At 41.5% G+C, this 26,398-nt stretch overlaps 1 protein-coding gene across 3 annotated transcripts; it reads right to left on the bottom strand.

Moving 5' to 3' along the window:
* Positions 1 to 283: 283 nt before the first annotated feature.
* On the bottom strand, positions 284 to 19,025 carry LOC148037436 (uncharacterized). 3 transcript variants are annotated; one of them, XM_087677297.1, is made up of 7 exons: positions 18,743 to 19,024; positions 18,547 to 18,648; positions 17,760 to 18,062; positions 7,069 to 7,178; positions 1,785 to 1,896; positions 1,367 to 1,502; positions 284 to 731 (listed from the first exon to the last, which is right to left on the bottom strand). In XM_087677297.1, the coding sequence occupies exons 1-7, from the start codon at positions 18,803 to 18,805 to the stop codon at positions 628 to 630; spliced, it is 930 nt and encodes a 309-aa protein (XP_087533423.1). In that variant the 5' UTR covers positions 18,806 to 19,024; the 3' UTR covers positions 284 to 627. The 3 variants fall into 3 exon arrangements, with proteins under 3 accessions (XP_087533423.1, XP_087533424.1, XP_087533425.1); XM_087677298.1 differs by having other exon boundaries at positions 17,760 to 18,014; positions 18,743 to 19,023; XM_087677299.1 differs by lacking the exon at positions 284 to 731 and adding an exon at positions 739 to 1,287 and having other exon boundaries at positions 18,743 to 19,025.
* Between the last annotated feature and the right edge of the window lie 7,373 nt (positions 19,026 to 26,398).

Genomic DNA, 26,398 nt, shown 5'->3' with positions numbered 1-26,398 from the left:
TGTTTCATGGCATTCTTCCAAGTTGCTAGAAGATACAAAATGAATTAACAATCTCTATCTTTGAATCAAACATTTTCGGTAGCAAATATGAACCCTTAACTCACAATTTTGGAGGGATTTTTGAATCAAATTACATGTATTTACCATTTCAATATCTAAAATCCTGTAAAGTTCAAGGTTCTAAACCTTCTTCAAAATTTAAAGGTCTTTTCAAGCTATTTGCAATTCCTTTTACATTAAACCATAATTATTTGAGAATACTACTTTCGATTTCACCGCACTCACAAGACATTGCCATTCCTTTTTTTTAAATTTTCAATCAATCATTCGAATAGAACATCACTCCAGTTACTACATCATATACATAACCTTCCTTGGAAAGAATTTACAAAAAACATCGATGATAGTCAAGATCGGTCAACAAGACCAACATTGACCAGCACTGCATAATGCAGTGAACAATCCAAATTGCCTTGCAGGACTTTTACATGTATTGACTTTCATCACACAAGCTTAATTCTGATCCTCATCTGAGAAACTTGCCCCTCCCTCTCTCTCTCTCTCTCTCTCTCTCTCTCTCTCTCTCTCTCTCTCTGTGCATACATAAAAACTCCAAATGACATATAATTAACGTGAGATTTTCAGGCCAGCTAAGAACAGGGACTCCAGACCCACCTCCCTACATAGTCCCCCCAGCTCTGACATCGCATTTTCACCCAACTCCTTTATACCTGTGATGCATCACAGCCACTCGGTCAGTTGTTTTGTCAGGAGGACAAGCTTCTCACAATGAAAAGATCCAAGTACAATCAGTGCCACAATCATAAAAACTTCATCTTTCTTGACTTCAATTAGGTTATCATCCTTAACCTTGCCCTGCTCCCCATGACCAGCACCTGCCCTTTCTCCCTTCTCGCTACCTCCTTTCTGTCTGCAAGCAGGCTCCATGGCTGCAAACCTAATATTGCAGCACAGGCTTTCCTTGGCCCTCATTGTACTGGTCACCAAGTTTCTAATTCACCACACAGTGCTTACTTCATATACATAGAATTTTGTGAAAGGTGCTAAATAATATGAGCTTCACTCTCGCTTGTTGTCTATAAGATGATTATATCAATCCATAGAATTTTGTGGAAGGTGCTAATAATATTGAGCTACACTCTCTCTTCTTGTCTATAAGATGATTATATCAATCTTGATTTTTGTGGAAGGTGCTAATACTATTGAGCTTAACTCCCACTTGTTCAGACAACAAGTTCGTCTACCACAACAGTGTCTCCTGTTACCCTGTAGATGTATATATGCTCAGCACAGAGACACATATTGATTAACTGCAATCATTTTGAATGTTCAGATTTTTCTTTACCGATAGGAAAACGTCTCGATGCATCAACATCTTTGCAATCAAACACTTCCTCTTCTTCCTCCCCTCTAACAGTTAATGCCTGCCAGCGCAAGCGTTGCAGCTGTCTGACATACGTCATTACATTCTCTCCTTCTCCCTGAAAAGTAAATTGTGTCAGTAGTCTAATTTATTGTTGTCTATCTCAGTGATCAACAAAAAGCTGGTCCTTACTTTCAGAATCTTTTAAGACAAAACTAGTAGTCTCATTTATTGTTGTCAATCTCAGTGATCAACAATAAGCTGATTCTCACTTTCAGAACCATTTAAGAGAACTATGCTTCATTCAAATCTAAGGTTTATCAATAGCATCTACAATCAAACAAAAACTTCAAGGTTTAATAGAGCTAAAGTTGGAAGTTTTGCAAACTAAATGCCTTACCTCACATATCAAAATGCCTGGAAAACCAGGTTTGCAATAACCACCCAACTGTAAGTCTTTACTCCAGTCTATTATACATTTTCTTTTAGCAGGAGATTTGATATGATGGAACCTGCAATATACTGACCTTTACAAGATTACCCCTGAGACAAAGTTGCCCAAATTTCAGCATTCACTTAGCTAGCAAAGACAAAAAAAAGCAATCAACTCTATTGAACATGGTAACTTAAATCACAAAATAAAGATATTCAAACCATTGCAGGTGACAAGTCACAATATAGAGACAGGAATACAAACCAATGCCATACGATGAAATATAGAACATGGTGTGTGAAGAAGAGTAACAAAATCAGAAATCAAAACCAATGGCATAGAAGCTACAAAAATGAAAAATATGCTGCTGTTTCTCCTAGCATAAATGAGCCACTTCCAAGTTTGTATATTTCAACTTCCTTTGTAATTGGAAGGAAATGTCATCAATCGTCACAACGGACTGTGGCCATCGGACCACAAGGACAATGATGAACTGCTAAATATTTGCATTGCAAGGCAGACACACCAGGCTGACATATGCACATGTGACCACACTAGCCAATCATAATCATACCAACTGTAGCAATCAGCAGCCATAGGACAGCAAGCACAATGCATATTTACATTGCAGCAGGCAGACCCTTAGTTGGCACACTCGTAATGCTCCAAAACAAGCGAGGCAAGCTCCTCCCATTAAAGCTTCTCACGGGTCCTCGATGTAAGAAGGCTAGTGTAGAAGACATCAAACCAAGGAGATGGCAGTTGCAGTTGAGTCAAAAAAATATTATGGTCATATTCTCTAAAGAGATCATCCTGCCAAGGGATGCAAGCTCATCCCTTAGATCCTCCAACCTATTGATATGATCCTATTAGCAGTCATGTTTGTCATGCTCTGTCACCTCCTGCCCATGAGCCGTAGTCTGAGTCGGACAAGGACTTTTGGGGCTCTCGCATGCCTACCATGTGTTTTGATGGGGGAGGCTACTCACTCACATACAAGGTGCAATTGGCCAGATTTGGGGATCCTTGGCTATATATAGCCTACCCCTCCCACACTTAGTATTCATCCTCTCCAGTCTTTTGTCCTCCTTGGCAGGTATAGCACTCCGATACTCCGTCTCCTCCATGCTTGGTGCTGCCATCCTCATTAGCCTGATCTAGTGCCCTCACTGACATTGTGGGTTGCGTGTAAGGATTGATCACTCTCCTTCCACTTTCCCATTTGTATCAGCATTCTTTCTTGTTCAATGCAGATTTCATTCTTCTTTTCTTGTAGTTTCTCTCTATTCCTTTCTCTCTATGTTTCCATTCATTTCCATTGCACGCTCTCACATGGTATCACAACATGGTATCATTGTTTGAGAGAGACACTAAGTACCTAATTCTTGTAGAGGAGGTCATCCACATCTGCGTTTGCTGAAAGCACATGGTACTAGTGTGATTGCAACAACATCTGTGATCAAGCGTCAACATCTGAAGGTTGACAACATCATCAGAAGCCCAGGCGATTGCTTCTAGGCATCAAAGACTATTTTCCATCAGCTTTTTTATCAAAACACAAACTTCTAGACGGTGCCATAGATCCCTGATCAAGGCGACAAGTTATTACAATCAAACACACCCTTCTACAGCATGTGACAGCATCCTAATCAGCATTTTGTACTTCTACATCTTTCTATGTGTAATCGATAGGCAACTACTTTGCATGGTTTAAAGAGCATGATTACGACCACTTTTTTTTGTAGAAGCTTGACTGTTAGCATATCCTTTTTTTTATCATCATGATAGAGGATAATTTGATATTATGTTCTAGCTTGGAAATTAGAAAAGTAGCCTTAAGGAAAAATCCCATTTTCAAAAATATACGGCTTGGAGTCTACTCCCCTCAAATCGAGATCTTGGTATCCTAGAGTTAATTCTCTCTATTCTGGGGCTCTCTATAGCCAAATGCAGGTTTTCTTTTGTGGATGATTGCAAAGTTTCGAAGATATCTTTTTCATTTTCAGGCTCTGATGACTCAAATGGGGATCATTGTTCTCAACTCTCTTCTAAGCGGAGGCGTGATTATTATCACAATTGTCATCGAAGGGAGGACACTTCTATCCATACCTATCCCCCTTCTATCCATCTTTCACAGAAGGCTCCGTCCGCAATGAAGACGAATACTTTGGGACCCTCCATTTAGGTACTTATACTTCCTTCGCTTCCCAAAGAGGACTAGTTGGATGGCTCCAACTGTTCCCTATGGTCCTGTAAGGTAGAGTGTATTTTGGACTCCTTCGAGTCTTTGGGAGCTTGTTTCTAAACCCCTGCCGTTCTAAGGAGGATCCCACCGATGGGACATCTATGGATCGCCCAGCCTTATGGGATCGGTCCAATTCTAGGGCTTGATCCTTCCTCTTTTTGAGTTTGCAAGATTCTGTCCTTGTTCATGTTCGCTGGTTGAAGATTGCAATGGAAGTGTGGAGCAAGCTTGCATCTCTCTATCAATAGAAGACATTTTCCCACAAGATTTCCCTTGAGAAGAAGTTGCAGATGCTCAATATTGATGACTCCTCTTCCATGAAGGAGCACATCACTAAGACGGAGGACATGAGGGGTGAGCTTGCCTCTCTTGGTAGGATAATATCTTTTGAAGACACAGTTATGATCCTTTTGACTCAACTGCCATCTCCTCGGTCCGATGTCTTCTACACTAGCCTTATTAGATCAAGGACCCGCAAGACACTTCTATGGGAGGAGTTATCAATGCTTGCCTTGGAGCATGACAAGCAACTCAAAGAGGTCTGTGGATCCGCAACTCCACTAAAGCCTTTGTTGCAAGTGTAAGAGGAGGGAAGAAGAAGAAGAAGAAGTCAAAGGCAAAGAAATAGAAAAGTTCTGTCAGAGTGCAGCGGTGCAGAAGCGTATGACTGAGATTGAGACATAGAGTGAACATAGAGGAGCGAGATATGACTAGGATCTACTAAAGTACCGTGGTGTTGCCGGCCACAATTTGCAACTCCATAGGTGTTTTCTGATATCAGCAATTGCAACTCACTCACACCTTTTGGCACCCTTGCACCAATCACTACACCTAAGAAGGATGTGGGTAGCCTGGTGCCCAAGAGGCATCTGAAGTCCTCCACCAAATAGCAATACTCCACTGCAAGGACCATGAATCCACTGAAACAACAAACCATATAGATGAACCCCTTTGCATCCACCACATGCGAGCTGTTGAGTAGCTCTTGTGCTGCCTTTGGGTGGTGAGACGAACAATGAAAATACCCTGCCCCATCAACACAGCTTCAGTGATGCGTGAGGTGCTGATGCACAAGGTTGAGTGAAGCTAGTCATGGGGCTGTGCCCAAGAAGGAGAATGTCCTACCACCTGGCCAAAGACTACAGTCTCCTCATACTCCTTTATGGCCCGGACTGTTTGGACTCCTTCTCAAAAGACCTCCTGCACAAGCTGCAAGCTGCCAAAGGGAATGCTGTTTCAAAGAAAAAGGGGCAAAAGAAAAAGAAGCAGCAAAAGGAGAGAAGAGGTCAGCAGTCAAAGCCAGGGAGAACCAGAAACAAGGGGAGACTCTGCCATTGGGGCCAGCAACAAATGACCTGCAATAGAGGTGATGCTGGCAGCAGCAGCAGCAGCACACAGAACTGGAGCTGATGGCAAAAGAGGGAGCTGGCATAGTAGGCAAGAGGAAGGTGCAAGTGAAAGGATCTGGCAAGGCTAAGAGGTCTGGCAGGGTGGCAAATGGTGACTGCAAAGGCTGAAAGATAGTAGCAGCAGTTCAGCAGATGGGAGCCTCATGCTTTCCTTGCATTGAACATAGTTGTCACACATAACAATGTCTGTTTTACTGTATACATAGGCTCCATAAGATTTAGGGCTTCAGCGTTAGCATTGCTTGCAGCAGTAGGCTGAACGATAGTAGCAGCAGCAGCAGTTCGGCAGACGGGAGCCTTATGCTTTCCTTGCATTGGACATAGTTGTCACACATAACAATGTCTGTATTACTGTATGCATATGCTCCATAAGATTTAGGGCTTCAGCATTAACATTGCTTGCAGCAGTATTGTAAGAAGACCCATAATCAGCAAAGCAAATGTTTTCTGAGATTTGCAACTCAGAATCAAGCCTGTCACCTCCTCTTGTCCAGTTGACTCTATTTTTTATCCTTTTTAGTATTTTTCCGGTTATCCTATCACTAGCTGAAAATTGGTACTACCCAATCTAGAACAATGAGCCACATAAGTTGAAATAAATGAGCAACATTTACCATCTCCTTGGTCCAAGGACTCTGTGATTAGTGTTATGCTTATCTCTTTGCGCTTTACTGACCTCCTACAGTATTTCTTCTAATATGCTCTTTGTGTCCATGTGTTCATGCCCAAGTCATTTTCTATGTGCTTGAACTCACAATAAACACAATTCTAAAAAGGGTTAAACAGTATTGTGATGCAAACAGCTTTTAAGAATAGCAAATATTAACTTTTCCAAACAGAAGGTATATTGCTTCTTGCATATATCAAGTACTATACAGATCATAGTAACAGGAAACAGCCGTCCCGAGGCCCCGGAACACGGGAACGCTGTCCTGAACGGATGGGCCGAATGGGGACACCAAAATGGAATGGGGATGTCCCCTGTCCTGTCCCCAACAGCTGTCCCCCCGTCCCCTTGTCACGTCCCTTGTTAGGGGACGTTTTTTACTTCTTCTTTTTTTGTTTTGGGGGGGCGGGGGCACGCACAGGGCAGTGGTTGTCTTTTAGGGGGTGGTTTTTTAGTATGTTCTTTGGTAGTATACATTCACCCACACAGTAACATGGGACCGGTTTTGGGGATGGGGATGGGAATAGGGACGGGCCCATGGGGACAAGAATAATAAATTGCCATCCCCTATTACCATGAGTTGGGGCTCTAACATGGGGATGGGACTGGGACAAGAAGCTACAAAATGGGCATCCCCTATTACTATGCCCACACATCCATCCACCACATCACTTGCATACATTTTCAAATGCTATTTATGTATGCCGTTCCCTCCCACGTCCCATCCCCCATCCCCGTTCCTTGCTTTTAGCCATCCCCCGTCCCTGACCCCGTCCCCATCTCCGTTCCCGTTCCCTGTTCCATGTTACTATGATACAAATACATGCATTCTTAAGCTGCAATACACAAGCAAATATGAATCCAAAAGATGAGAGCATTTCTTACTACAACAGTTCAATCTAACCAAACATTTTAATCCACACCACTAACCATATCAATTTTCGCCTCAATAATCTTCTACAGCTTCCATGAATGGTGTCCACCTCAACAACCTTGCTCATCTCTTCCAACCCAGTTGCTTCAATGCTTTCAATCCGATCCTGTTAGAACCACAGAAACTGCAATATGTTAGTCAATCTCTTATTTATCAAGTTACATTCAATCTCCTACTTTCATTCAATTAAAGCAATGATCTACTGCACACATCATTATCTCCATTAAGGAGCATGTTATGCAACAACACATGTTTGTTTTAAAAATGAAGGTAAAAAACTATTACTCCCCTTGGAACAACATCACATTCATGCAGAACATCAGAAAGAGAGACAAGTAATCAAAAAGAGTACATAATTTGTGTCTTCATGTGTGGCAGTGTAACGAGATGATCTGAAAATCAGATTGACAAATTTTTCAAAGCCACAATGAATTTGAATTTAGTAAGGGTAATATGCTTTTAGCAAACAAGAAGTTTAGTTGGAAACTCAAGTCCAGTAAGATAGCAGAGGCACAGCATTAACAAACCTCTTTTCAAGCAAGTAATCACTTTGATTTTAGTAAGGGTAGTATTCTTTTAATGAGTTATAAGTACGATTGGAAGCTCAAGTGAGTGAGATAGCAGAAGTGCTGCATTAACAAAAAGGAAAGGCAGCAAAAGAAGCAACTATTGCAGAGGTGAGATGCTCCATCTGCAAGACTCTTCTACCAATGAAGAATCTTGAATCCCTCAGTCTTTGCATTGAGCAAGGACACTACCCACTTCCTTTACCCTGGACAAGCATGGAATCACACATGCCACCTAACATCAGGATGGTGATTCCTTTGTCATCATTGCTTGTCCCTTCTAAGTGTGCGAAATCTAGAGACCCACCCAACTTGTAGACTGCCCACCTTCCATTGGCACTAAGTGCGAGACATCAACCGCCTCAAAATAAAAGACAACTATGAGATGGAAAACTTGCACGCTTGTCAACTCTTGGGCTTCCTGCAAAAACCTCCCTTGGCGATCCCATGGTCAGAATCCTCCCAATAGAGGTCAAGCCCACCACGACCTCCCACTAGGAGCCATGACTGCTCATGGCAAAGGAGGAGAAGAGTAGATAGAGAATGAAACAGGAGAAAGAACATCTTTCAGCACGTCACACTTGGATGTCTAGTGACGATCAGCATTCTTCATGGTTTTGTCCCATAGGCCGATTGTGGCCTCAGAACACACACATACACATGTGCGTGTGTGGGCACGCATTTTGCATGCACAAGTGCTCTATGCTTCCATTTTGCACACTCACAAAGGGGGATCACCTCCTCTCCAAACGTTAGTCAAGAGAGCATGCAAAAACCACACTAGCATGATTCCTACACACAAATAGGAAGCTAAATGAACAACAAAGCTTTGCACTAGGACCCTATGACAAACCAAATGTTTCTAGTGAGCAAGAACTTGATCTTACATAAACACACCATGTGAACATAGATGTCCAACCAAGATATGCATCTAACATAGGACTTGAAAACACAACCTCACAATCATAAACCCAAGTTTAAAATGCTATCTCGTCACCTTTGGGACAACAGCAGTGAGTTAAATTGCTACAGCAGCATGCTTAAGTCATGCTAATTGCAAAATGCACAAACAACACCTACAAACACTCCAGCAGTCTCTGATCATGTGGCACCAGAGAATGGAGATATTCGGCCAAAATACAAGCAGCAAAGCTCCATGACAAATTTTAGCAGGATCTTATAATATATGGAATACCCTGGCCCCTCACTCATTCTGGAACAGCAGATCACATATCAGAGAATGCTAATCTAGGCTTTTATAACATAAGGAATACCCCCAGTTTACTCCAGCCCCTTCATCTCTCTATTATATGCCATTTGGACCATCAGATTTATAACTTTTCAGTGTCTACTCCAAATGGGCCATTTTTACTATTGAGTGTCACAACTCTATAGAAACAGAATTTGTATCCTTTTTCATTAATTTGTCTATATAATGATTTATTAAATTTATTTCCTTTGCACTAATTAGATATAAAGAAAAGTGCATTGGAGCTGGCCACTAATGAGTGGTCACAGGTTATGGTGGACCCACGCGGTGGGTTAGAGAAAAGATAGTTCACACTTCCACCTATATGACCCGATTGGGCGCCTGTGACTAGAACTCACGCATATCAGGGTTAGACTCACACACAGAAATGATTGATGCCTTGAAGTGTGGGCTAGATCCACCAGAACAGACAGTTACAATCAACAAGATGGCATGATCATGAAATGCTTGTATAATGTGCATGTGTGGGCTGAAAGCTTGAAATGCACATTTATTTGCATAGGAAAGTCACATGAAGATTCGGATACCATTTTTGCGATGTACATGGAAAAAGCTTTCATATGATACCCATATTGGGGGGGTCCCTAAATTCTAGGAGATCCCTAAATTTTAGGAGCCTCGAATTAGCCTAAAAATGCTAGTCCTAAAAAATAGGGATGTCATTCTAAAAATAGTAAGTTCTGTACTCTGACTGTGCTTACTAAATTTGGTTGTTTCTATTCTTGACAGTATTCAACCCAAAAAGGAAGGCCATAGAGAAGAGACAAGTGTCAAGACACTTGTCACACAAGTTTCCAAGTGTCCCACCACTTGTCACATCTCATGACATGTGGCTGGACACTTGTCTTGTGCTACTCCACTTTCCCCTTTTGTACTAGCTCTCCCCTCTCCTATAAATAAGAGCTCGTTTTTCTTCATTCAACATCATTTTTCTTTGCTGTAAACTCATGTACAGCATCCACAGATAGCCAGAAACTGGCCCCATCCATCCCCATCATCATCCCCCACTTCTCCATTATCAAATTCCTCCATATTCCCTCTTCTATCACTGTTGTTTTACAAGACAGCAAGCCTGTAAATTCATTACAGCACCTCCTTCTTGAGCTCTTTCTTCCATTTTAGCTACAAGAAGCAAGCTCTATCCATGTACTGCTGATCAACGATGGAGAAAGGCTGAATTCCCCTTTTTCTTCTCTCATACTGTAAAGAAATAAGTTCTTATCATTGCATAATAGATAATGCATGTGTGTTTGTACATCTTTGCATGATCTTGTGAGAGTGAGAATTACTTCTTCTCACTCTCAGGTTGATTGTAACTGAGCTCTTCCCTAAGGGACTTGGGTTGAGCAGAAATACATTCCTTCGGGGAGGGGGGGGGGGGGGGGGGGGGGGGGGGGGGTTTGCCCATCTTCAACCCTCAATCTTGTCTCCATTACTTTTACATTTTCATGGCTGTAATTTTATGAGTAATTTTTATTTTCAGCTTTAAGTGTTCATTCTCTTTTATATTAAATCTCGAAAACAAGCGAATATCATAATTGTTAAGCATACTACGTTGTTCGGGGCATTTACAGTGGTATCAGAGCTTTGGCTCGGTCCTCACCCCCAACACTGGTAGTGCTTACAACTATAAGTTTGTTTGTTTTCAGCCCTTGCATTGAGTGCTTGAGCATATTTTTTTTCTTTAGTCTCAATGGATCAATCAAGTGCTATCCTTCAAGCCATTCAAAGTCTTAGAGAGGAGAATCAGCAAATTCGTGAGCAACTTCTCAAACTAGAAAAAGTTGAGAATCCCAAAGAATTCAAGGAAAGAAGCCCACCTACTTCAAGGAAACAAAGCCATACCAATGAAAGGAGCCGATCAAGAAGTCCAACTACTTCTAAGAGGCAGTCCCATTCTACTTCAAGAAAGAGATCGCGTCGAAGCTCATCCTCTTCTTCAAAGTCATTTGGCGCCTATTCTGATGGATCCTCTTCTAGTAATGAAGAGTCACACCATTCTCGTGGAAGACCTCATCATCGTCAAAGGCGTCGACATTCTTCACCCTCGTCTCCATCTTCATCCCCATCAAGCACTTCATCATCTTCAACCTCAAGATCCGAGCATGGACGAAGGCATAAGAAGAAGAAGAAGACTAAGTCACTATCTCAACTTGAAAAGAAGATCAAGTTCAGTATATATGATGGTTCCCGCAATCCTGATCTTCTTCTGAAGTTTATTCGTCAATTTCAAATTTTGTATGGTCGTGACAAGTATAAAGAAAAAGAAAAGATTAAGTTTGCAGCTTTACATTTAATCGACTTAGCCCATACTTGGTGGACGGGGTTGGAATATGATCATGCTGCCCCAAAATCATGGCGGTCCTTTGTTCGCCTGATACAAAGCCAATTTCTTCATGTTCATTTCAAAAGAGATGTAAAAATGGAATGGGATCGGATTTGGCAAAGGAAAAATGAGTCACTTGGTGACTATACCAAGAGATTTTGGGAGCTACTTTTGAAGGTCCAACATTTCAAGAAGATCAGTAGTTCGGAAAAGCTTAGGAAGTTTCAAGGAGGTTTGCATTTTAAACTTCGTACTGCTCTGAATCATTATCATTGTTCTAGTCTCAGGCAACTCATTGACCATGATCAGACATGGAAAATGGAGCACAATGGCAACAAATCATTCCAAAAGAATGATAAGAAGAAAGTAGCTGATGATGAGGAGTATTCAGCCCCAAATGAAGGACAAAAACAATGGCAAAAGCAGCCATCAAATCAAAAGAAGATGAAGCCCTATACACCTCCTAATGCTCCTCAATTTCGCTCCAATCTATACCCACAAGCAAAGCAATTTTCCGAAGAAGAAAAGCAACGCTTCATGAAAGAAGGGAAGTGCTTTAAATGTGGACAAACAGGCCACATAGCGAAGCAATGTCCAAACAAAGGACAAAGCAAGGTTTCTGACAACAAGCCTAAGTCACCAGTGAAAATCAATGCTATCAGTGATGTAGTTGCAAACACAACTCACACTCCAGAGACGCGCAAATTATTAAAAGCTTGGGGACAGTTGCAAGGTAAGCAAGCACTATTCTTGATAGATCTTGGGGCGAATGAAAATATCATTTCCTTGCAATTAGCTAAAGAGCTTGGATTAAAGAATGAAGAGATGGACACTCCGGCAGAAGTTCGCCAAGCTTTAAATGCTGATGAAGGTGACACAGTGAAGACTGTGATACCCTACATTGGCAAGCTCAAGTTTCAAATTCAAGGCTATAGTGACGAAGATACCTTCTGTATCGGAGACCTTGATGGTTGCGATGTGATTCTTGGCATGCCCTGGAATCATAGAGTAGATTCAACCATCTTCTCTCAGAAAAAGAAGGTAGAACTCACCAACAAAGGCAAGAAGTACGAGATCCAAGCTGGAGTTTCTGGAGACACCATACCTATGGTAAGCCATATGCAAGTCTCTAGAGCAATTAAGGATTGTGTTCAATGTTGTCTGCTTTATGTCACTGATGTAAAAGATAATATGAATGCTGAAAAGCAAGAGCGACTTCAGCTCTTGGAAAAGTATAAAGATTGTTTTTTGGAAGATCTTCCTTATCAGCTTCCCCCAGAAAGGCCAGAAGACCATCATATTGATATTATTCCGGGCAGTTCTCCTCCTAATATAGCACCATACCGTGTGAGCCGTCCTCAACAAGAAGAAATCAGAAAGCAAGTCGAAGACCTACTCAACCGTGGGCTAATTAGGCCAAGTAGCTCACCATTTTGTTCACCGGTTCTTCTCGTTCAAAAGAAAGATGGCACATTTAGGATGTGCATTGATTATCGAGCCCTCAACAAAATCACTGTGAAGAATCGGTTTCCTATTCCCAGAATTGACGACATTTTGGATCGTCTAGGAGGCTCAAAGGTTTTCAGCCGCATTGATCTAAAGAGTGGTTATCATCAAATTAGGGTAATACCACAAGATGTACACAAAACTGCTTTCCGCACTTCATACGGTCTTTATGAATTCTTGGTGGTTCCTTTCGGATTAACCAATGCACCAGCCACCTTTAATCGAATGATGGAGCGCATCTTTAGAGAGTATCGACAATATGTCGGTACTTTCTTTGATGATATTCTTGTCTTTAGCAAGAATGAAGAGGATCATCATCAACACTTGGAAATTGTTCTACAATTACTACAACAAAATCAACTCTTGGTAAATGGTAAAAAGAGTGAATTTTTCATGCATAAAATAAATTACCTTGGGCATGTCATCTCTTCTGAAGGGATTCAGATGGATCCTGAAAAGATCAGGATAATCCAAGAATGGCCTCATCTTCGTGATGTACATGAGGTGCGATCGTTTCTTGGCTTATGTTCTTATTACCGCCGCTTCATCAAGCATTTTGCACATATGGCTTCTCCACTTCATGACCTTACAAAGAAGAAGATCTCTTTCCAATGGAAGGAAAAAGAGAAGGCAGCCTTCACAAGGCTGAAAACAGCTCTTACTTCTGGACCTGTTCTTATCATTCCAGATCTGGTAAAACCATTTGTGATGGAAGCAGATGCTTGCGGTGATTGTATTGATGCAGTGCTAAATCAAGAAGGCCATGCCGTAGCCTTTGAAAGCCGCCGTCTAAATGATGTGGAGAAAAGGTATGACATTTATGAAAAGGCTCTTAGCAGTGGTTCATGCTTTAAAGATATGGAAACATTATCTTTTAGGCAATGAATTTCTTATTAAAACCGATCATCAAAGCTTGAAGTATTTCAAGACTCAAAAGCATTTGCAGGAGAAACATGCAAGATGGGAAAATTTCTTGTCTATGTTTCATTTTCAAATTATGTACACTCCAGGGAAACAAAATGTAGTTGCTAATGCACTTTCTAGAGTGCCTCGCATTGCAACTATTACAGTGGCTCATCATGAAGATTTTCAAATGATGAAGAATACTTATGATGAAGATACTGATTTTGCAGCAATTTGGTCAAATTTACAGCAAGGAGGTTCTCATCCAGATTATTCCATCAAAGACGGTTACCTTCTCATGAACAATCGCCTTTGTGTCACTCTTCCTGTTCGACAAAAGGTGCTTAAAGAAAGTCATGAACCCCCTTATGCAGGGCATAGAGGGAGAGCAGCCACTCTAAGTGCAATTGAGCGCTACTTTTATTGGCCAACATTACGAAAAGATACACATAACTTCATTGAGGCTTGTCTGGTATGCTAAAAATCCAAATATGATAGGCAGAAGATTCCAGGATTGTTGCAACCTCTTCCAGTGCCCAAAGATCCATGGGAATCTATCACAATGGATTTCATCTCAGGTATTCCAAGAACACCTCAAGGTCATGATATGATTTGGGTCATAATTGATAGATTCAGCAAACAATCACATTTTATTCCATGTCATAAAACATTGAAATCCGCACAAGCTGCAAGACTTTTCATTCAACATATCTTCAGATTACATGGTATGCCTTCTGAGATCATTTCAGATAGAGACTCCAAATTCACAAGTAACTTTTGGCGTGCTTTATTTGAGAATTTGGGAACCACTTTAAAGTTCTCCTCAGCTTTTCATCCTCAAACTAACGGCCAAACAGAGGTGATGAATCTCACTCTTTTGGATATGTTGAAAGCTTATGTTAGTGAACATAAGTCACAATGGGAGAAATATCTTCCATTATTGGAGTTTGCTTACAACAATACAGTACACTCATCCACAGGGAAAGCTCCAAATGAAATAGTACAGGGTAAAGTGATTCCTCCTCCAATTATTCGCACTAAAGATAAGATTTTTGTTGCTGATGAGTTTGCTTCAGATTTAAAAACCGCAATGGATCAAGTTCGAGCCACTATCAAAGTTGCCCAAGAGCGACAAAAAAAGCAAGCAGATAAACGAAGAAGACCTTTGGCTTTTGAAAAACGTCAATATGTCTTGCTAAAGTTTGATAAAAGCAGGCTCAAACAAGGTTCTGGTCAAAATTCATCTTTTCCAAAGCTCTCCAGTAGATACTTTGGACCCTTCAAAGTGATTGAGAAAATAAATGAAGTTTCTTATCGACTTGAGCTTCCTGCTCATTGGAAAATACACAATGCTTTTCATGTAAGTTTGCTAAAACCTTACATAGGACCAGAACCAAAGGAACCCATTACTGAAGATCCCCTAGAAGTTGAAGAGACAGAGCAACTCTTGGAACCTGAAAAGATTTTGTTTCTCAAGGATCGAACCACGAGAAGTGGCCTTGTGACACGAAAATTCTTACTAAAATTCAAGAATCTACCCACAACAGATGCACAGTGGGTAGATGAAAAATTCATGAAGGATTACCCAAATATTCTACAGCAATATCAATAAGCTTTTCAGCTGAGGACAGCTGAATAAAAGCCAGAGGGCTGTCACAACTCTATAGAAACAGAATTTGTATCATTTTTCATTAATTTGTCTATATAATGATTTATTAAATTTATTTCCTTTGCACTAATTAGATATAAAGAAAAGTGCATTGGAGCTGGCCACTGATGAGTGGTCACAGGTTATGGTGGACCCACGCGGTGGGTTAGAGAAAAGATAGTTCACACTTCCACCTATATGACCCGATTGGGCGCCTGTGACTAGAACTCACGCATATCAGGGTTAGACTCACACACAGAAAGGATTGATACCTTGAAGTGTGGGCTAGATCCACCAGAACAGACAGTTACAATCAACAAGATGGCATGATCATGAAATGCTTGTATAATGTGCATGTGTGGACTGAAAGCTTGAAATGCACATTTATTTGCATAGGAAAGTCACATGAAGATTCGGATACCATTTTTGCGATGTACACGGAAAAAGCTTTCATATGATACCCATATTGGGGGGGTCCCTAAATTCTAGGAGATCCCTAAATTTTAGGAGCCTCGAATTAGCCTAAAAATGCTAGTCCTAAAAAATAGGGATGTCATTCTAAAAATAGTAAGTTCTGTACTCTGACTGTGCTTACTAAATTTGGTTGTTTCTATTCTTGATAGTATTCAACCCAAAAAGGAAGGCCATAGAGAAGAGACAAGTGTCAAGACACTTGTCACACAAGTTTCCAAGTGTCCCACCACTTGTCACATCTCATGACATGTGGCTGGACACTTGTCTTGTGCTACTCCACTTTCCCCTTTTGTACTAGCTCTCCCCTCTCCTATAAATAAGAGCTCGTTTTTCTTCATTCAACATCATTTTTCTTTGCTGTAAACTCATGTACAACACCCACAGATAGCCAGAAACTGGCCCCATCCATCCCCATCATCATCCCCCACTTCTCCATTATCAAATTCCTCCATATTCCCTCTTCTATCACTGTTGTTTTACAAGACAGCAAGCCTGTAAATTCATTACAGCACCTCCTTCTTGAGCTCTTTCTTCCATTTTAGCTACAAGAAGCAAGCTCTATCCATGTACTGCTGATCAACGATGGAGAAAGGCTGAATTCCCCTTTTTCTTCTCTCATACTGTAAAGAAATAAGTTATTATCATTGCATAATAGATAATGCATGTGTGTTTGTACATCTTTGCATGATCTTGTGAGAGTGAGAATTACTTCTTCTCACTCTCAGGTTGATTGTAACTAAGCTCTTCCCTAAGGGACTTGGGTTGAGCAGAAATACATTCCTTCAGGGGGGGGGGGGTTGCCCATCTTCAACCCTCAATCTTGTCTCCATTACTTTTACATTTTCATGGCTGTAATTTTGTGAGTAATTTTCATTTTCAGCTTTAAGTGTTCATTCTCTTTTATATTAAATCTCGAAAACAAGCGAATATCATAATTGTTAAGCATACTACGTTGTTCGGGGCGTTTACATTGAGCTTGATTGCTTCCTTGCTTTATCTTTCCTTTACCTTGACAAACTTCAAGGCCACATACTCTACACACAATTAATTTTAGCTCAACACTAGAATACACAATTTTCAAACTTGCTCCTAGATTGATGCTTTCTAATGCTTCCATGCAACTGTGGTCTTTGAAAACACCCCATAAAATGTCAAGGGTGGCATGTGAGATCCCATCAACTATTCTAGTGTTCTACATGCTGGCGAGACCCCTATTTGACTTTTGAACCCCTGCACTCTCAAAGAGCCCAAACAAAAAAAAACAAAACAAGAGCACAAATTAAGTCACAAACTACAAAGGTTTATGCCTTTCACAATCAAACTCATCAGACAAGCATAAATGTGAAACAATTATGATGGAGTTACATTAGACACACCCCCCACCCCCATAAAGCCCAACAACAGAAAAACAGGAGCACAAGTCACGAACCACAAAGGCTTATGCCTTCACAACTGAACTCAAAAAATAAGCAGAGATTGTAAAAGAACTCTATATGATTCAAAACAGACAGAAAATCACTCTTATCATTACTGTTGACTTGTACATATGTAGCAGCTTCTTCTTCAATCGTTACTTGTGGCAATGCAGTGAGTAATTGAAAGGTTGAATTTGAAAGATGGGTAATCACAAACTTGCTGAACTTCAAAAGCAGCAACAGAAGAGGTGGCAATTGGATGCAATACATTATGTAGCAGTCATAATGGAGTCAATTGGATTGTGCCCAAGTTACATAGGATTGTTGTGACATATCCAAGACAGAGGTTCTTGTTTCAAGCTGAAGAATTGCCATGTCTACAGGAAAAGAGAGTTCTTGACTTGAGAAAAAAGGAAAGTTGAAAATGAAACCTGTTAGAAAGCGAAAAACAGGAAGCTCGAATGACAAGAGGGCCATGTACAAAATAAATGCTAATAAAAGCTAAGTTTTTCCTTGCAATCACATATTTAGGAGCAAGACTCACAAGTTATACATTGGAAACAGAGAAAATTTGCTGACCTGAACACCCTGTAGAATTTGCAATATTGACTCTTCTCCAAGTAGATTCTGTGCAATATCTCTCGCGACCCTGTTGATCATTTCATGTTGCTGCCTGTTTGTAGAGCCCCCACAGTCCACACTTACATGCACAGCTTCACTTGCAGGATAGTCTACAGGCAATGAAAACTCCACTTTCACTGGATACCCACCCAGTTTGAGGTCTGCTGGATGCACAGCAAATGACAGCATTGTGCCAAAAGCCACAAATTGAGCCTGTTCAAAATTAGTGTTCATCCGTACTAGAATTGGAAATCTGGAAGCCTGTTGAAAATCAAAAATGTCTCTAATGGAAATAGATAGCCAAAATCCAGTGTACTTAAATGAGTGATACTATGAAGTGGAAACTGTTTAAAATTGATGTTTCTCTGTTCTAAAACCTATATCTCGAGCCTGCTAAAAAGTGATGTTTGTCTGTATACTAGAAATGCGTGTGCATAAATGCAGATAGTTGCACCTGCAGCTTGTTAAAGTATATTGAGGTTTGTCGTTCTACAACACATATGCAAAATCACACTTGCCTGTTGAAAATTGATGTTTGTCTAGACTAGAAACACATATGCAGAACACAGCATACTTATAAATGCAGAGAGTTAAATTTGCAGCCTCTTCAAAATAGATGTTTGTTTTACTAGAATGCATATCACAAAAGTTACAATTGGATCCTGTTCCAATTGATGTTTGTCTTACTAGAATACGTATCACAATCCAATGCACTTAAAAAGGATTGCAGAGAAACAAGACAAACCAAGCTAGCTTCGTCCTGCATCAACGATGGCAGTATGGCTTCCTCCTCTGGATGCATTTGAAACTCTCCTTCTCTTGAATAAATGGAGCGTAGTGCTTCTATCTGAGATAAGAAAACGCGATTCTTAGGGGTTACACAGCGTAGCATAGGAAAAGGAATTCACATGCTAACAAGGACTATAGTGATAACAAATCACCTCTCTCAGTTGACGTTCCAGATTCGATTGCTGTAATGCGTTGCGTTCTATTTCGTCCGCCATTAAAAGGTACAGCTTAAGCAATGATTAGTGCAAACAGAGCTATGGCTGGGTGGCCTCGCTCTTTGCAGAAGTCCCGTGCGAGCAGTGACGAGTAAATGAAAAACCGAGGCTTACGCTAAAATTAGCTGGCCTGGCTCGCCAACTGTGCTTCACGCTCACAAGGTTTTACCTCGCTCGCTTCGCATTTTTTTGAGAGTTAAGATCTGGTAATACTTCGCACTTAAGGACTTGACTACTCTTAACTAACACTTACGAAGTCGTGCACCACGCAATCGAACGAACTTGCATGCAAACCATCATCTAAGGGCCTAGCTCAAAGTATTCTAAGCAAGATCACCCCTACGGATGAAGCCGTAGAAGACATCTCTATGGAAGAGAGCAATATTGTAGGTGAGGTGGTTGGTCTTTCATGTAAATGTCAACGCACATCGACACAAACTTTGAAACTGAGGCCATAGCTCTACTTCAAGCTACATAGAGAAGGTTGACCAGAAGATTTATCACGGCAGGTTCATAGAATTCTTGAGAGCTTTCAACGTAAGGAAGAATAGTGGCATAGTAACCTCCAGGATAGAAGGCTCACCCAGAAGGATAGAGGTTGTGCTTAGGCCTGAAATAGTGGAGAAGGCTTTAGGGTTGGCCAATACACAGGGGAGAGAGACTAAAGAGGGATGTGTATGGCATGCTGAAAATGATGAAGACAAAGGTGCACACCAATGATGGGATCAATGTGGTAGATATCCCTAACCACCCCGTCGTCCGATTGCAGGCCAAGATAGTGTACGCCCTATTCTCTAGTCATTGATTCAACACCCTCATGGCCTAAATCCCAATGTGGATGCTTAGAAGTATTGCAACAGGGGCCCTAGATAAAGTAAATCTGAATGCCTATGTCCGCAAAATGATTGAATCATCAGCCAAGGCATTGTCATGGAGCCAAAGATCCATAGGAGGTGAGTCGCTAGCCATCACGACTGAATCAGATTGGAAAACTCCTACATCAAAACATTCATGATAGGGTTTGAAGGGGTACTAATGGCCATAATCCAACAAGTAATGGGAGAGATAGAAAGGGAACAAGAAGTAGGGGAGACTCCAAAGAGATCTCCCCTTCAAGAGCAACACCTCTCTTTAGTCCCATAAAGCCCATCAACACCTCCAAAAGTGAGAAAGATGGGAGGCAAAGAAGTGAGCAAGCCACAAAAAGCGAAGGCAAAGCAATCCCTAAGAAAGAAGGGAACTCAACTCCAAGCACACCAGCAACAATAAGGGTCTAGTAAAAGGACCGTTAGTAAGGAAGATGGGGAGGGTTTGGTCCCATCAAGCCAAGGGGAGGAGAAGAAAATCTTGCTGAAAATCTAGAGAAAGAAGAAGGAAATCACAATAGGAGAGGGCAAAGCCCAAGAAGCCATGTAAAAAAAGAAGTAGGAAGAAGATGAGAAATGCTTGTGAAGGGCAAAAGAAGAATCAAAAAGGACAAAGGAAGAACTAAGGAAGAAGCGACAAGAGAAGGAGGAAAGGCTAAGGAGAGAAGAGGATGAGTAAATGGCTCTTGCCATTAAATTGTCAAATGAGCAACCCTCTCGCGTAGAAGAGCTAGCTAGGGGGAGGAGCCTGGATGATGCACTGGGAAGAACCAGCTCCGCAACGAGGTAGAAGAGGCTAAAAGACCCATGGTGAAAAGCAAAGGAAAGGCCCCATTAGACTTGCTCCCGCCCGTCATGGTTGCCACTACTACTACCATCTAAGAAACCAAGGATGCAACAATGGACCAAAGCAATGTGATGGCTTGGGTACAATACCTAGTCAACACGGTGCAATAGCTTTGGACCAACACCTAGTGGAGGAGCCCTTGTACCAGGAACGAAGAGGCCTACCACTATAAACAAGGAATCCAGAAAAGACCTGAAGAAAGCCAAGGTGGAAGCCTCGACTATGTCCATACCCTCAGCCATGCCAATACAGTATGACGAGTATGTCCAAGAACTACTAGGCCAGTTGGAAAGAGTAAAAGAAGAGAGGAAGGTAGCAATGGTGGCGGAGTTAGAAACTGAAAGAGAAGGATTCTTAGCCTACCAACTCAAAAAAACATGCCAAATAGCAGCAAAGGTAGATAGATAAGTGACTTGAGGAAGAAGCCGGAAGCCAAACAAGTACTAGAAGGGAAAACTAAGGAGAAGGTTGCAAAAGAGCCCCACGATGAGGGAAAACAAAAATACATGATGTTGGAGGAGGAATTTTATATCCTCTTGCAACAACAGAATGAGCAGATGCAAGAGTACCTCAACCAGTTGAAGAAGATCAAATATGAGATTAATGAGGAGCTAGAAAAGGTTAGGACCCAAGCCTACGTAGAATGTAAAAATGAGAAACAACAAAAGGAGCTGCTCAAGGAATGGCATGACACTAAGGCACAAAGAGACAAAGTGTTAGCCAAAAAACAAACAAAAATGAAAAACCAACTTCAAATAGCCCTCTTAGAGCGAGAATGCCTAGCATAGTAGTCGAACCACCTTAAACAGCAGAAAGAGGAAATGCTCAAATTTTGGAAAGATCAAGAACAGAAGGTCATGATGCTATCTCAATGTCGGAATCAGGGTGTAGAGAGGATGAGCAAAAAGACCAAGGCTTGGGAGGAAAAGTTGGCCAAAAGACATAGAGACCTTGTCGAATGCCTCGCCTTGGCGGAAAGAGATCGAATCATGGCACTAACTAGGGTTGAATTAGTGGAGGCGGGCCTCAAGGTCCAACAACATGCCTTCCTAAATACAATCTTGCATGTGACCCAAGAGGAGGGTGAGGATACAATAGAAGAGTTGCGGAGGAAGCTAGAACTTACAAGGTGAGCCCTAAGATATGGCCTCCATGAAAGAGTATCAAAAGAGAGCACTGCCTAAGCATGGAGCAACAATGATAATACCTAAGGCAAGTTGGGCTCTCGACGAGGGAGCTGAAAGAATTAGGGTTTGGTGAGCCATAACAACCAGGTCAACCATCCACTGTAGCCCCAATGGAACCACCAAGTGAAGAAGGATCAGACTTCAAGCAAGGCTAGGATGAAGAAGAACAACCACAAGGGTCAAGCCCAACACAATAAATGCAAGCATAGATGAAAGAGCAGGGTGACGAGGCCACTCATGAGAGGGGTGTGGAAAGGAAGCACAAGGAGAGAAAGCAAGTGGAGCTGGCCCAAAGGAGACTCCAAGCAAGGCCGCAGTAAGTTCCTGAGGTTCAGATTCTACAAAGAAAGGAATGTTACCCTATAAATTAGGCCCATGAAATAGCTATCTAGGAGCAATAGGAAAGCCAAGGCTGACCCTTTGAGTTCTCCTTCCAATACCCTTGTTCCTTAGACAGAGTTCTATCTCTAAGGGTGGTGGAGCAGGTGATCAGGTACAAAGACTAGGGAATAAGTGGATAGATGAGCGAGCACGACACCCCACATGGCGGTGTCGTGTATGGGACTCCAATCTTGATGCTTGGATAGCCTTCTATAGCACCATACCAAATGAGCACAACAATCCCATCTACATGCCATATCTACGGAGAATAGGGGTCAATTATGACCTACTATGCATGGTAGGTATGACTTTCCAAGGATCTACAACGTAAATGCAGAAAATCCGGAGGAATGCCTAATCTTCATTGAGCGGGACATCTACCCATCCATCATGCACTTCCTCAACCAAATCTCATCATGCCGAAACCTTGACTTTATTACCACATGTAATTATCCTAGGGTACTTAGGATTTTACTCAGGCAAAAGCCCACGGTGGAAGAGGTCCGTAGACTCTTGCCACTCTTTTTTTATCTAAATATAGGAATTGATAACTACATGATGGCCTGTCTAATGAATTGAGATATGTATTAACATAAAGGGTTACTTGGAGAGTAGAACCTTCCTTACTAAGTCCCTTAGCTCCCCTCGTAGTGTAGCTCATGATGAAGAGCATAGGGATGATGTCTAGCGTGCTCCCTCCCCATGTATTAAGTGTCAAAAAAAGAAAAGGAAAAAGAAAAAAAAAGAAAAGGACACGAAGTGGAAAAAAAAGAACACAACAATGAAATCATTTCATCTGTACTCTACGAGCATCATAAGCACTGCACCTTGGGACCACCCTAGCCCCTTCCCTCACTTCACATACTTAGGGCACATCAAGGGTAGGACACACCTAGGGAGCTCCCACTCGTCGCCTATAGTTAGACATGTCTCCCTAAGTCACACCCACATCACCTTTCCTTGTACATGAACTGGGTCCTCAAGTGTGGGACAACACCATAGGTTGGTCTGAGGTGACCCAATTCCCAGTTCCACTAACATGAACACTGTGCATTGCACAGTGAGGTAGACACACCCACAAGTAGTGCACTTCATTTTCCTTTCTAGGTACATTCAACAAACTAAGATCAACCACTAACCTCAAAGGCCCCCATCACCCACTCAACCTACCCTTGGCCTCCGTAACCTCTCGTCCATTTTGTTGTGCTTCTTCTCCATGACCACTCTCCTTGCGCTCCATCATTGACCCACATGGCAACCCTTCAACCACCTGAGCCCTCACCAACACGTGCCATGGGACTAGTACTCATCGGCTAGGAAGGGGTAATATTAACCTCGGTGCAAAGAAAGCGCAAAGAAAGTAATGTTAATCCCAATACAAAAAAAAGTTGTAAAGAAAGCAAAGAATATTAAAAAGGCGTAGGACAGAGCAAAAAAAGGTGGCCCAACAAAAAAAAGAAGAAAAAGAGCCAAAAGCACAAGAAGCAAACTCAAAAGTCCAAAGCAAGTGCAAAAGGAGAAAGGCACATTTAAAATATAAAGGTGCACCCTAAATCCTTGTAAAAGAGCGCCAGGCTCCCTCATGTGCAATTTGTAAATGTAGATGGTCATAGGTGAATGAACAATGTAAATAGGAAGGGAATAGAGAAATAGGACCTAGGCTAAGATGGCTGGTCATGTAAAAAATGGATGAGCGCCCAAGAGGAGTAGGGCATGTATAAAAAGGCAAAAAGTAAATGAAGAAGCTCATTCTTGTGTACGGCAAAAACTAGTTCTCCTCTTCTTCTCCTTCTTCTTGTTTTTCCTTGTGCTTGTGCTTGAGCTTGAGAGAGGGAGTGAGAGAGTGAGTGTGTAAGGGTGAGGGACCGTGGAGGAGAAGCTCTCCATCTTCTCCTCTCTTCTTCTTCTCTTCTCTTGTTTGGCACATGGCAATGGAGCTTGGAGCTTGGAGCTTGAGGATCGAGCTTGCTTGAGCTTACACCTTGAATCATAGAGCTATTGGAGAGCTTGTGGGAGGAGGCAACTCAATTGGGTATGAAGGTAAGCTCAATACACTCATAGGTGTGAGAATGTGCATGGCTATGTGAGAGGTAGCCATTGGACTTGGCTTGAAATGCTTGAAGCTATACGCGGTCCATGGGTCCTCGGCAGTCAAGCAAGAAGCTCCCACATACTTTTCTTTCTTATTCTCTCCTCACTAAGGGCACATTTGCCTTTAAATGAAAGGTTGTTGGGGATAAATACCCCATAAAGGCACACGGACCTAGTGGCATGTGTATTAGTTACAGTGATATGACCCAAATACCCGCACACTTGTACACTACAGGTGGTAGACGCCCATCACTGTTACTTGATTCTTTATTCTTTCAATGACATTCGAATAAAGGGAAGACTGGTCAGACATTGTGACTATTAAAATTCCCACATCTTGTGTCTCTCTCTCTTGCTCTTGCTCCTTCCACCATAGCTCTTGCTTCCACTCCGTGCTTCCACTTTAGGTCTCACTCCCTTCATGGAGCAAGTTTGTGGGCTCCTGTAGTGTAGCCTATGTGGCCATTACTATAAATAGTGCCCTAGTTTGGAGGAGAAAGGAAGAAGGCAATAAGCATGATCAAAAAGCCTTTTGAATGGATGTGACAAAGTCTGCACAACATAGCAACAAGGAGAATGGTAAAAGTTAGTCCAAAGCAAAAGAAGTGGACAACAAAGGATCACAGACTATCAAAAGTTGCAAAGACAAATGAGCAGCTACCAAGCAAAGCCATGTGGTACCCAACATCACTATTTTTTATCCACCTCTAACTAGGGACTTCTAGAATAAAGCCTCATTACCTTGTAATAGCTAAAGTAATGCTAGCTCATTTACACAACTCAATTGGATTCCATTGGATGTGCTACCCAACAACATTGTTGCTAATCCACCTCTTATTAGGGACTTCTAGAATAAAGCCTCATTACCTTGTGATAGTTGAAGCAATGCTAGCTCATTTACACAAGTCAATTAGATTCCCTTGGATTGGCTAAACAAAGAGTACCCTAGATTTCATGTCAAGATTCAATCGATTTCAAGGAAAAGCTATGATAATCATATGCTTGGTAATAATCAAGGCTACTTTATGGTGCAACTTAGTCCTAACTTGCATGCAAGGTGTGACAATGCTAAGCTCAGTTGCCTCAAAGATCAATCTACCAAGCAATATGAAGTTAAGGGCTTTGAATAAAACCATCCTCCCAAACAAAAACCTAATGGAGAGAACAAAGTGTCAAATCAAGCTAGCCTCATTGAATGTTAAATGCCTTAATGATGATGCTAAGAAACATCTCTCGTGGTCACGTGTGTACAAAAATTGTTTAGATGTGGTTTTTGTGTAGCAATACAAGCTCCATAAATGGAGTGGCACTCAATTTTACTAGAAGGATTATTGTTGCTTTTTGGGGGGGCACACTTGGTTTGTACTCAAGTTACATGACAATCATTAAAAACTTGTTCAACCCGCAATGCCTTTTTCATTTTGAGGAAGACTGAATAATCACCACATGTACATGTTGGAATGATGACATGATCTTCCTAATTGACTTATATGGCTCTATTGATAAAAGAATTAGGATTAAGTAATGGGCATGCCTACCTCAAGTCCCTGATGGACAACACCTCATGGGGTGGAGACTTTAATATGGTTCTATCCCCTCAAGAAGCTTCCTCAATCTCGGCTATCATATTTGGTGAATAGCAAATTACATGGTCTCAAGCTTCTAACCAACATCACTTGGTGGATGTGCTCAAATTTCTAGGATTATCTAATCCTTCTTTGACTCTTAACTCATTGAGTTACAAGGGCTACTAGGCTAGTCTAGATAGATGGTATTCTTTGGACCACAGAAACTAGTTGCCAGCAATTCTCTCCCTAGAAGTAGACAGTAGACTCCTCATCTCATATCGTCTCCTAGTCATACTTGAGTTGAAGTCAATTAGTATGAAGAATTGCAAGAGGGAGAACAAAGGTTGGCTATTAATACAAGGCACTTGATCAAGCCCCTTTCACTACCTAACCCGAAAGCTAGCAAATGATGTGGAAAGCCATGATAGTGACCCTTAGCATTACTTCACCAACACCATGATAGTGACCCTTAGCATTACAACACATGGTCACTTTACAAGGATCATGGCTCTACATAGTTGAGATGAATGGCATAAACTAGACATGTGAAGCCTTGGCAAATCCCACTCTTAATGCAAACATCAAGCCTCTGAGAAGCGAGGAGCTAGTGCTCTTGTCCAAGTGTCAAGCAATTAGGAGTGTTGCTCTAACTC

This window comes from Lygodium microphyllum, chromosome 4 (assembly GCF_053477565.2).
Source record: "Lygodium microphyllum isolate KBCC chromosome 4, Lygodium_microphyllum_v1.1.10, whole genome shotgun sequence".
In the NCBI taxonomy this organism is placed as follows: Eukaryota; Viridiplantae; Streptophyta; class Polypodiopsida; order Schizaeales; family Lygodiaceae; genus Lygodium; species Lygodium microphyllum.
This window is presented reverse-complemented; position numbering and strand designations above follow the sequence as displayed.

What these genes read in the sequence shown, in the direction of transcription:
- LOC148037436 (XM_087677297.1), bottom strand. Translation starts at nt 18,805, where the DNA reads ATGGCGGACGAAATAGAACGCAACGCATTACAGCAATCGAATCTGGAA. An exon ending in TGGAACGTCAACTGAGAGAG is followed by an intron (nt 18,649 to 18,742) that starts GTGATTTGTTAT and finishes TTCTTATCTCAG; the next exon opens with ATAGAAGCACTACGCTCCAT. An exon ending in AAATTCTACAGGGTGTTCAG is followed by an intron (nt 7,179 to 17,759) that starts GTCAGCAAATTT and finishes TGGTTCTAACAG; the next exon opens with GATCGGATTGAAAGCATTGA.